Source organism: Falco punctatus (genome assembly GCF_963210335.1).
Source record: "Falco punctatus genome assembly, chromosome: 4".
Taxonomy (NCBI): Eukaryota; Metazoa; Chordata; class Aves; order Falconiformes; family Falconidae; genus Falco; species Falco punctatus.
This window is the reverse complement of record NC_137583.1, coordinates 72,881,317-72,893,695: the sequence shown is the minus strand read 5'-3', so window position 1 is coordinate 72,893,695 and position 12,379 is coordinate 72,881,317. Positions and strand designations below refer to the sequence as shown.

Below are 12,379 nucleotides of genomic sequence, written 5' to 3'. Positions count from 1 at the left end.
TCTATGAAGTCTTCTGTGCAAACTTACGAAGACCCTATTTTATAAAGTTCAGATTTGTTTTTAAGTTTACTTGACTTTAGCAAAAAATAAGTTATCATAGTTAATACAAAATACTATGCAGCTGTTCAGTTTGAAAGATTAGATTTTTAATTTAACTTACAAATTAAGTCTTTCTCTGTGCATCTCCTCCTGGACAGCAAAATCAAATAAGTAAATAGAATAAAATAAATCTGGATGCTTCATTGCAGAAAACCATTTGTACCCATGTAGCTTTTTGCATTCATCACTGTTTGTCTAATTTGTGCTAACATAGGTTGTAGCTATCATGTCCATGTCAGAGAAGCTGAAATGTCACTGTAAGTGGTACTGACAGATCAGTGGCTGTCTTTGGGCAGGAGCAGTTCTAATTTTGCTGTGCGTGCCATTACAGCTTTCACCAATAAATTTGGAGACTGATATGTCAGAAACATTGTATTGCCCCCTGAGGGTTGTGGTTATTTTCTTGGGTAAAGCTAACTGGTCTGTTCTGCAATAGTTGATCTCACTTCTCTTTAAATTGTCTGTGGCTTGCTTTCTCTCCTTGCTGTATGCCTGGAGATACAAGAATACCAGAATTTCTCTGGTCTGCTTATCCAACTCAATGTTGTGCAAAAGAGAACAACATTACTATTAGATGTTACAGAGATGTGAGAGTAAAACTACAGCATTACTTGTGTCTGTAGATGTAAAAGGGGGACAAAAGTTTTGTATTTGCTTCTGCTAGCTACTTGTAACTGATTTTATATCTTTTTGCCTCAAGGCTGATTGTGTTGTCATGAGAAATAATCCTGTTAAAGAAGCAGGGAAGTGGGCTGATGAAGGTTGTGATAACAACAGAGGATATATTTGCCAAATTACTGCAGGTACTTGTCTTTTTAGTTAAAACACAATCAAACCTTACGGTTTTTCAGGGAATTGCCCAGGGGTGTGGATTCCATAAATTGTTTTTCAAGCAGGAACACAAGGGTCATGTGTGTCAAAGGTCCAGTTAAAGTCATTGCTCTCAGCTGACCCTTCCTAGTAACTGCCATGTTGCTGCCTTCCTGAACTGGAATTTGTATCTGTATCTTTGTGTTTTGTATGACCCTTGACATGGTATTTGTTTCATGATTTTTTCTGTCATTTTCTGAACGCATTTGCTTTCAAAAGCTGTTCTGGAAAATACTGGCTTGTACATGCAGCATGAACTGTCTAAAATACAACCGTAACTTTCCCACACTGAACTTGACTGATTTTACTCCAAAAAGGAAATTAAAAATCAGTGAAAACCTGAATTTAAATATCTGATTGACTTTTAAGGACTGGTCTGTTGTGGAGTTTTTCTTTTCTCTGGAAAAAAAAATCAACAACCCTGGAAGACAACACAGTCTCTGCAAAATATTTCTTTTGATGAAAAAGTATTTTATTAAAGAAATTGTGACCTAATCTAATCCTAATTCATTTCAGTAATACTGTTCTGGAGGTTTATACAGAATGCTCCTTTATTCCTTGTCAGAGCTTGCTTTAAGCAGCTCTTTTCCTTTCTATGGCTTTGTAATTGATTTTTACTCCTGATCTGGCTTAAAGAATAGCCCACACTGATCAAAAGTCAGAGAATGTGAAATCAAGAAAAAAAGCTTTTTGTTTAATTCTATTTGCAACCACAGCAAAATCATAATCCCCTTTTGAACAAGTATATGAGTCTTTTTTCATAATTTCATTTCATTTTACAGATGCTGATTTTCTGCCTTCTACAAGTTCATCCCCATCCAGCATTATCCGTTATGGTAACAGTAGTTATTTTTTCATCCATACCAAAATGAAATGGGAGGATGCACGAAAAAACTGCAAACGTGATCAATTTGACCTTTCCAGCATCTTAGACCCCTACAGTCATTCATTCCTGTGGCTAAAGATATTAAAGTATGGAGTGCCTATGTGGATTGGTCTTAACAGTAATGTGGTAAGAACATCAAACTAATCGAACATGATGCTACTTCTTTTATGGAAAAATCAGGAACTGAAAAGTCTCACTATCTCGCTTTGCTTTAGCTTATTACTTTATACCTTGATCCTAAATACTTTTATGTGCTGTCAGGTTTACAGGTAGGAATCCATCCTCTTCTATTACTCTGAGTAAATTGTATATATTACACATATTTTTCACACTTCTTCTGTGATATTGAAGTCTCTTCAAATAAGACATTTTAGGCTAGCATTTTGAAATACCTCTTTGATATGTGGTGTATTTGACATAAAATCCATATATTTTAAGATGTGCAGTAGAAAGCATTTATTCTAAATAACAATACCTAATTTTCACAATTGGAATAGGGTGCTGTTTCTTTGACTCTTTTAACATCTTTGAGGATAGTTAGCCAAATAATTAATTGTTCACCTAATTTAATTTTGTCTTCCCTCTCCTAGTTCTTTGATATTTTGATACTTTCTGGATGTTAAAATACACCACCCTTTCTTCTTGGCACAGACACTTGTCCCATATTCACTTTGTTTGGCTGAACACAGGAAAGAAAGACAAATGAGTGAACACAACACACCACTTCCTAAAACCCAAAAAATTCCCCGAACCTAATCAACAAGATGATTCACTGAGTTCACCAGCTTTGATGGGAAATTATTAAGTTTTCAAATATACTTTAAGTTAAAATAATCTACATTTCTTGAAATTTGGGGGGAAACCAATAGTACAAAAATTAGTTATCAGACTTGCGCTCCTACACATAATTTTAAATGAAATTTTTATTCATCCCAAATTAACAGTTTTGTTACATTCAAAATTAATTCAGTGTCACTTATTCTGCATTTCCTTTTAGTGAAAAGCATTTGTTGTGCTGCTGCATTTCTCAATGAATAGCTGCTTGTTGCCACATACATTTAAAAGTTTGAGCTATTTGTTTTTGTTATTGATTTCTAAAAAAACCTTTTAGGATAGGTGCTGCATAGACAGACATTTGACTGATGAAGGGATGGTTAATGATTAGAGTTTAATCATTCTGGTTCATTTGTTTTGTTCTTAGACCAATGGCCGTTATGAATGGATTGATAACTGGAGAATGAAGTATACTAAATGGGCTGAAGGGGAGCCAAAGCAGAAAATAGGCTGTGTCTATCTAGACATTGCTGGAACCTGGAAGACAGGATCCTGCAATGAAAGTTACTTCTCTGTTTGCAAAAAACCTGATGGTAAGAACTTCCATCTAACCACTGTAATTACTATGATTATCTCTTTAGAGTTCGTTGGGCTGGATCGTCTGCTGATATGTACTTAGATGCTGTTTTTTATTTCAAGAGCTAAACAGATGAAAGCTGCTTTAAAATTAGGGCCAAAACATATTAAGAAAGAGCTAGCGTGACTGTGAATAGCCATCACTTTACAGTAATAATGTGTGATATATTTTGCAAAACTTAAGACTCACATTACTCTATTTATTCTGATACTGTGAAAGCATGCAAGACCCAAACCCTCAAAAATCGAAAGGCAATGAATGTTAGATACTAGTCACATGAGTATGGTGTTGAAGGGGGAAGAGCTGAATGACCAGCCCATAAGGAATGTTTACTCATGACAACTTTCCAGGTTTTCCTTTTATAACTGAATAACAAAGTACAGGTGGTATTGGAATGTTTAAGGATACTTCTTTAGGCTGCCTTCTTTCATGTTTTTGACCCAAAACTCCTGTTACTATCATCAGATAATGTCTTTTGCATTCCATGATACTAGGTCACAGCCCGTATGACCAAGTTCATATGGGCCCTAATTCAGCAAAGCAATCAGGTATGAAAATACATTTGTGAGTAAAGAGTTGAGGTGAACTTAATGTGTTAAAAGATAAAAATATACTTGTATTCTTTGCTAAATTAGATTTCTTAAGACTGCAGTTGCAGTACCTTTTGTTCATAGATTTAGGGCTTTTTTCCATTATTGTGTTGTACTAAGCAGTATAAACTACCATGTTTACACTTTTTTAAGACCTGAGTGAGTTTTCCAGCAGTTGGTTAAAATAATCTATTAATGATAAAAGAATCTATAAGATTTCTTTAAATTTTGTGCCTCATCTTAAATATTTTTTTTAAACAGTTCAAGCTCCCACCGAGCCCCCTCAGCTTCCAGGAAAGTGCCCTGAATCAGAAGGACACAAGTCTTGGATCCCTTTCCGAGGTCATTGCTACTACATTGAATCTTCATCTACAAGGAACTGGGCCCAGGCATCTTTAGAATGTCTTCGACTAGGTAAGTACACTCCTTAAGCGAAGAGCACATCTTTTGATCTGTTTTTCTTCTCTGTGGAAAACTGAACATGTGCTGTGTAGTTTTGTGATTTCAAGGATGGTCCAAGTGTTGGACACGACGATTGCATCCAATTATTACCTTAATTTGGGAGAAGATGGCAAACAGCTGTCTACCAGTGGCACACACTGTCTTTCTTGTATGGGGGACCAGGCATTAGAGGAGCTGTGTGTCCTGGAGTGGAGAACACAAAAGCAGGAACTTTGCCCTTTGATCCTGCTAGGAGGTAGTCAGCCTCATCTGCAGCAGTCACTGAATCTTACTTTAAGGACGTTTTATATCTTTTGTATTTCTGATCTAATTTGCCTCTTGATTGTTGCAGTTTTATGCCACTGGATTGAAAGCTACAGCTCTCTAGGCTGGACAATATATTCATAAAATGGGGTGGTTGTGTTGTTTCATTCTTGCAACTTCTTTTTCTGGGAAAGTGAAAGATTCATTATGCTCCATTTCTGTCTGTCTGCTAGAGACAAAGCTATGTCTATAGCATTGGTGGCAATGTGACTTAGGTGTCTAACCTTCAATTAGAGTATGCAGAGATCTTGTTCATGCTGTCCGTGGAACTGAATACAGATTCTTCTTCACTGGAAGTATATATTGACATTTGGTCAGGTGGATTGACCCCTAAACTCCACTAATTGGGTTGATTAGCTCTCCACTGATTGTAAACCTACCAGTGAAACCCATGCCAAATATAGTCACCTAGAGCTGGGTAGGAAAATTCTCACTCTTTCTGCTCGTTCTCAGTTTCATTCTTGGATTCTCATGACCTAGTTTGTTGCCAGCTCTAGTTTGAGAAACTAGTATTTTTGAGGGAAGATTCAAGTTTTGTTATATGTTCTTTAAATCTTACTATATTCTCCACGTCAGCTTTGTCTGACATTTGGATAAAGGTATTGATAATATACTTTTAAATATAGAAAAGTCTCCACAATAGAAAACTCCTGCTGTAGCTCAGCCTTTAAGACTCTGACAATTGTTACAGTGTGAGCCATTTCCATACAGTCTTCTGAGTTCTTTAGTTGACATGACAGATGGTCAGTCTTTGAAAGCTGCAGCGAATGTTCTTAGTTAGGAACAGTGAAAAGGACCTTGACAGCTGTGTGCCTAACAGCTGTTATCTGTTACCTGCAGTTCTCTGCTTTAGAGTGGAATGATTGTAATTTTGAATAAGCTTGTGCAAGAGATTAGATAACATTTCTTTTTTTTGGAGGACTGAGTTTCTGAAACAGACTTTCAGTAAGAAGAGTGTGGCAAATAAATGAAAGAGTTTCAAGGTGAAGTTTGAGAGGAATTGAATAATGATGTTGCATGTAATGGCAGGTGCCTCCGCTCACTGACTCAGGTTGTCCACACGTCTTTGTTGCTGGAATCTCCAGTTACATCAGAATTGCATTTTTCTGTAAAACTAAGATTCCTGATAAAAGACACTGACCATTTGTTTCAGCGTGTGTGGTAAAGGACTGGCATTAAGTGGAATTTAAAATTTGAATACTAGTATGGTTAAGACTTCATGTCACTGACATCCCCTTCCCTTCAATTCTAACCTTAATTTTTCATCATAATTGTTAGGGTAGGCTGAATCCAGCAGCACAGCAGAAGCAACGTTACCATGGCTCTATGCTCCCAAGTCCAAGCAATGACAAGGCTGAGATCTGTGTGTTCCCTGTAGATGTACACACAGATACGACACAGCTATACATACATTAATGGCTGGCCACACAGATCAGCACAGACAGAAACACAGAGCATTCACATGAACACAGCCTGCACCAACACCCTTATGTTGTTCCACTCTCCAGCTGATCAAGGTGAAGGTCTGTTAGTGGGAATATGTACATAAATACAACGTGAATCCCTCCAGCAGCTGGACTCAGACACTCAGTTTGCCCAGTAGCTGCCCCATGGATCTATTCCTCAGTTGCTGGAACCTGGAAATAGGAGCCCCCATGGCCATCGGCCTGGCTCCTGTTGCTGATACAAACCCTGTCCCTGCTACACACTCACACTGGTCCCTCCAGTAGTCAATCCCCCATGGTCTCACCTGTAGAGATACACAGCGGCACACACATGCAGAGCTATCTGAACCTTCCTTGGTCTCCCAGCAGCCACCGGCTCCTTGGTTTCACCCTTAGAAATGCACACATACCAGCAGGAGTCACCTTTAGAGATCTTCAGCCCTTAAGCTCCCTTCAGCAGCTGGCTGGGAGTCCCCTGGTTCCTCTGATAACCAGCTCAACTTGTGGTCTCACCCTTGGTGATGCACACACAGAGTTGGCTCACCTACTTGCTGGCTGGGCTGACTTGATGTTCCCTAGCGATTACACGCTTATTTGTCTTAACTGCACTTGCTCCAGTTGTTGGCACCACAGACACAAGAGTCTCTGACTCATGGTCCCACTAGAGTTGCTGGTACTTAGACCCCCATGAACACACATGCACACAGAGTGAAGAGTCCTTCACCCATGAAAATAGTTAGAAATAGGGTTAATAAGAAGACAAGACTGTCTGCCCAGATCAGGTACAGGGTATGGCTAGACAACCGTACTGACCAGAAAACTGTTTACACGTGACCAGTCTTTTTATCCCCTTGTCCCTTTATTTTCCCATATTTGTTCTTCGTCAATCATCTAGGTCCATCCCTTTCCCTGTCTTCGGATCTTGCCCTGAACATGTCATAATAAGTCTTGTGCAATCTTGAAATGCTCTTCTGTATCTCATTGTGTCCCATACCTCTAGGCAGTAAGTCCCCTCAGTCTGAAAGGTATTCTGATGTTGACTTTTCTTGATGGGTTTCATATCTGGACACAAGGGCTGAGGATGTCCTATTGCAACCCTAGGAGGGGCCTGAACAGGATGTCATATCCTCCGAGTCCATAATTTGGGTTCTTGCCCTGTCACTGTGCGTCTTTACCCCTCTGGGCTTGTGGAGATTGGCCTTTGATGAGCTGATGGCTCTTGTCATGGGCCTATGAGTAGCCAAGGAAGGGGTCCCCCATCTGCTATTGTTTCACTCAGCTCCTTTGTGGATGTGCAGTAAAGCTTTTTATCACACAGCCTATCAGTAACCAAACATCTGATACTGTTCCGCAGAAGAGGAACAACTAGAAAAACGTAAAGATCGCAGTGAAAAAAGAGGAACATTTCATGTTCTTTTATATTCTGCTGTCCCTGCTTGCACTCTGGGTTTTGTTTGCAGTTGGATGTTATCCAATTACATCTTACCTATAGTAGAATTCTGAACCATAGTAGAATTTGTCAGTAGCTCAGCAGTGATTCAAATTACTTTTATATTTTCATTCTCTGTAACTGTGCCTTCCTTACCTGAGAAAAAATACCTTCAAAAATTCAATGGCCAAATCAAAACAGTCAAGTGCCAAAACCAGCTATTGCTCCATACCTATTGACTGGACACAAGCCCACACTAAAGACAACTGAAGATGCTCTTTCTCCAGTGTTTAATGCCATTCCATACAAAGCCATGTAGCTCATTCTGTCTGCTGGCTCCATGCTGTGACTCCTTGACTGCTAGAGCGTCATACAGAGTGAATCATGGCAGAATACCAAGTGTTGTATGTGGATGACTAACAGTGTGCTACACTAACTGGGCAACAGATGACCAAGATGATCATTCTTTCTCTGATGGCTACAAAGAGAATGTAGGAAAATAAAAAAGACCTGATTAAGGAGTTACACTAAGGACTGTGCTTCAGATGCATGAGCTATACAAAGGCTCAGAAAACATTTAATTATCAATGTGCAAAGTTATATTGTGGACAGACTGAAGTTATACATACTTTTTACTAAAAAAATATTTTTTAAATTTTTTTTTAGAGTGCTGGGTGGGTTTTTTTGTGTGTGTTGTTGTTGTTGTTGTTGTTTTGTTTTTAATAGTAACGCTCCAATAGAAATTTATACTGGTTACCATTATTGGCCTGTTGTATTTTGCCTGGAGTTGTTCTTAGGTTATGTTGCCGTTTCCCAATGGATGAGGCAACACACAAAATGCTAGTGCAATGTCATGGGAATGATAAGAAATACATCAACAACAATGCTACAGTCCTTCATATAAGATATTCCAAAGTTAGTTTCTGTTTTAACTTTAAACTCTGGAATTGGGCAAAATTAAGTGGCAAAAATAAGACTGACATTTGACAGGACAATGAGAATGCTTTCCACTGTGAAACTTATGTCTCAAAGAGATTTTTTTTTCTTCTCTGTATCTTCCAGGTGCGTCTTTGGTATCAGTTGAAGACTCAGCAGAAGCCAACTTTCTGGCATATACCATTGAACCACTTGAAGGGAAAACATCAACTTTTTGGACAGGAATGTACAGAAATGTGGATGGTAATTTCTTTTGACAGCTTTTTGTTTCGTGAATAATTGTCACAAACTGTTTGACATGTTGAAAATTTCACATTATACTTCTGAATACATAAAAAGTGAAATTAGAAAAGGCAATATATTATCATCACAGGGGAAGCTGCTCAGTTGTAATCAAGCAATATATAACAGAAAGACCAGGCACAGAAAATTCATCTTAAAGCAAGAAAAATAATTCACAACAAAGGAAGGTACAAACGTGCATATAGTAAACTACAAATAGGACCATGCTGGGAGTTGAACCCAAGTCAAGTGGTTCTTCTCAAATGTGGAGACACCCTGGGTTGATGAGCTTGTCATTGAGATACTCCAATTTTTGAGCTAGAGAATAATGTAGCTAACATTACCTCTAGGTTTTGGAATCACTATCCAGGAATGACTAGTCAACCATCTTTAGTTACAGCTTGCCCTCAGAACATCTTCACTTTGAAGCTAGAATTGTTTGTGTCTTCAGAATTGTGTATCACAGGTTTTTCTGTTTTCTGCCTCACTGTAAGGAAGGTAAGGTAAGAGAGAACAGGCAATAGACCGCTTTAATTAACTCTTGCATTTACTAATTATTGCTTTTTCATTAACACAGTTAGTATTCAATTATATGGATATTTCTGTCTTTACAATAGACCTAGAAGTTGCTTCAGTCTTGTGCTTTTCAGGCTAAAAGTTCCAGTATAACAATGTCAGAGACAGGACTTTAGGATTGTTCAGGTGATTTGGAGTGGGGTTTCCTTGGGTTTGGAGGGTTTTTTTATAAATGCCTGCTCGACTCTTCCGTGTCAAACTAGCTGTGGAGAAGACAAGTATTCAATTACATTACTTGAACTAAACCAGGAAAAGGAAAAGTTTTCCGTAGAGGAGGAAAGAATTTGAAGGGAATGATGATTTATAAGCAAAACACATAAAGAAAAGGTTAACGGACACATAAAGTGTTTTTTAAAGTGGTTCTAGAGCAGGTACAGAACAATACACTTCTTACAGTGATCATAAACACAAGAGTTGCTTCAGCAAGTACATGTCATATTAGTAGGTAGTGATTATAGTGATTTCAGCATAACCACATAACTACATTTCATATCTTTGGAAAAGCGATTGTATCCAGATGCCATGCCCTGAAACAAAGGGTAGCAGGTATTAAAAACAAACACCAAAAAACAAAGCAAAAAGCAAAATATGAAGAATCTTATAAGAAATCAAAACACAGTTTTCATGCAGAGTCTAAGAATTTACTTGAGTACCACTTAAGAGTCACAAGGGGAACACTTAGTCTAAATAAATAACACTATTAAAAGAAAGAAAAAAAAAAAGGAACAGGAAGGAAGAGACAGAAAGTTCTAGCATAGTTGAACAACAGTGAGTGTATTTCAATGACACTGATCACGAGATTTTTGAAGTAGATCTTTAAAAAGAAAAATTGTCAGTGAATTGTCAGAAAAAGAAAAAAAAGTCAGTGGAAAGGAGCAGAAACTGGAAAACATATGGAATAAAATTGGGCTTAGAAAGACTTCAGTGGGGACTTCGAAAAGAATAATACAAAAGCTCCCTACAAATTACTGAAATAAAGGGCATGCTGGTGAAGACAAATTATGTTTTGACATCAGTAATTTCTATAGCCTCAATAAATAATTGACACTGAACCATTGCAATAAATTGTGGGAGATACTTCTTCAAACTTCCTTGCCTTTATAACGTCACAAGCCAGATTGGCCTGCCATTTTCCAAATTTGATGATACATTATTTGCATAAAAACTTAAGGGCAACATGGTGTGTCAGACCAGAAACCTAAGTAGTCTTGTGGTCTGTCTCCAAGAGTAGCCACAAGTAGGTTTCTGAGGAAGGCAGTACATGTGGAGCAGGTGTCAAGATGGAAATGAATACTATCGTGTTTTTCCATGTTCAATGTCTTTCCAATTAGGAGAATGGCTGTGGCTAGACAACACTGCAGTGAATTTTGTCAACTGGAATGTAGGAGAACCTTCCCCTCAACAAAATGAGCACTGTGTTGAAATGTATGCAAACTCTGGGTACTGGAATAATATCTACTGCTCTTCCTACAAAGGCTATGTTTGTAAAAAGCCAAAAAGTAAGTGCTGCATTTATGAATTTGTTTTATGTATGCAGTTTGTTCCTTGTGTGCCAGTATTAATAGATGGCCATTATACACAGTACTTTTTAGCTGAGTGTTTTGAGCTCTTATAAACACCAAGGAATACAAATTTGCGTGCCTACGAAAAGATAGAATAACTCTTGTTAGAAAGTAGAACTTTTGACCAGTGCTCAAGTCCCTTCAGATCTGTTTTAAAAGAATTGTGTGACTGTCTTAACTGTACCTGGTGTGTACACTTAACAAGTTTGCCTGCTCTGTATCAGTAATTGTTGGATAATCAGTGTTAGTACTGTGTCCTGCATACACAAATTTGTCTCATCTATTTGAAAACACATTCCCTAGTGTATCCCCTCTGCTCAGTCCAAGGAGTACTCTTTGCTTATTTCCCTCTGGCAGTCTCATGTGCATGCGTTTTCTGAGTATGAAGTAGTGTTTCTGTGAATTTTGAATTAATGAACAGGTTTGGACTTTTTGAGCCTATGTTCTGTTTTGAGAGTATGAAAAGCAAAGCAAATAGCATAGTCTGGATGTGCAAAGCAAATATACTCTGAATGTGAGAAACTGAAAGTGTCCTGAAATAACTGAATGTGCAGATTTGACAGTAAGGACATCTAGTGCATATGTGTTCCTAAAAGTCATCCTAATAATTTTTTCCAGCTTGTATTGCAATATCAAAATCTCTTACTAATGTTTACTGAGAAGAGTGGAATGCGTGTACTAGCTGAAATCTGCCCACTTCCTCTACAAGACTGGAAACGAGAGAAATTCTGCTATACTTTCTATAAATTTACTCTCATGCAGTTATTCTTACTTTATCAGCTGCTTGTAATGATGACTGTATCTTTTACAGGAAATACTGCTGAACTGTCAGATATAACCAGCCATTCAGAGTCTACTTACCTGTCTTTTTATATTGTGATTGGCAAACAAAAAGGCACTTTATTTTCATTCTCTCTCCAGAATAGTCATAGATGTAGGTAACAAGTGTAAAAATTCACTGACCACCTCTCCTTTCCAACCATTCAATTCTGTTTATGCTGCTACTGGCATTCAGTTTTGATACTGAGCCATTTCAAAGAGCTGCAGCAGATGAAAACTAGTTACTTTTTCTACAATTGGCTTCAGCCAGTCCAGTCTCCTGTGCTGGAATGCCATGGAGTCAGCCAAATGTCAGCATCAAGGCAAGGACTATATAGCTGCTCACTCAATTACAGGACACAGTTGAGTCCTACACTGTTTGTAGAAATGCAACTTGGCTTGGCACAGTTTTGCAAAACTGTGATAGTGCTCCATTTACAGAATTGAAAAAAGTATTAAATAGCTATAGCCTAATAAATAGGGTGTTTGAAGCATGAATTTACTTACTTGTGCTTGCTATGGCTTATGTTTGGTGTTTTCTGAAGAGACTGTGAATGCAAAACTGTGACTGAAGTCTTCCCGTAGAATAGATGCTATTTTCTGTTCCATTTATTGAGGTAATTTTTACCATAGTAGTTTGAAATCCTGTAACAGGTCTATTCCATAAAAAAATCTAACTTTATTTCGTAAGTAAGGAGGTACTCTAAAG

The 12,379-nt window shown here is 37.9% G+C and overlaps 1 protein-coding gene across 1 annotated transcript in view; it reads left to right on the top strand.

Annotated features, from left to right (window-relative positions):
- Positions 1-12,379, top strand: part of LOC308063406 (macrophage mannose receptor 1-like) — an 81,093-nt gene that overhangs the window by 63,340 nt on the left and 5,374 nt on the right. Inside the window, exons 23-28 of the mRNA XM_080386333.1 lie at positions 800-902; positions 1,752-1,981; positions 3,057-3,222; positions 4,118-4,270; positions 8,558-8,674; positions 10,621-10,788. Coding sequence (XP_080242459.1) covers positions 800-902; positions 1,752-1,981; positions 3,057-3,222; positions 4,118-4,270; positions 8,558-8,674; positions 10,621-10,788 — 937 coding nt within the window. The remainder of the gene's footprint in view (positions 1-799; positions 903-1,751; positions 1,982-3,056; positions 3,223-4,117; positions 4,271-8,557; positions 8,675-10,620; positions 10,789-12,379) is intronic.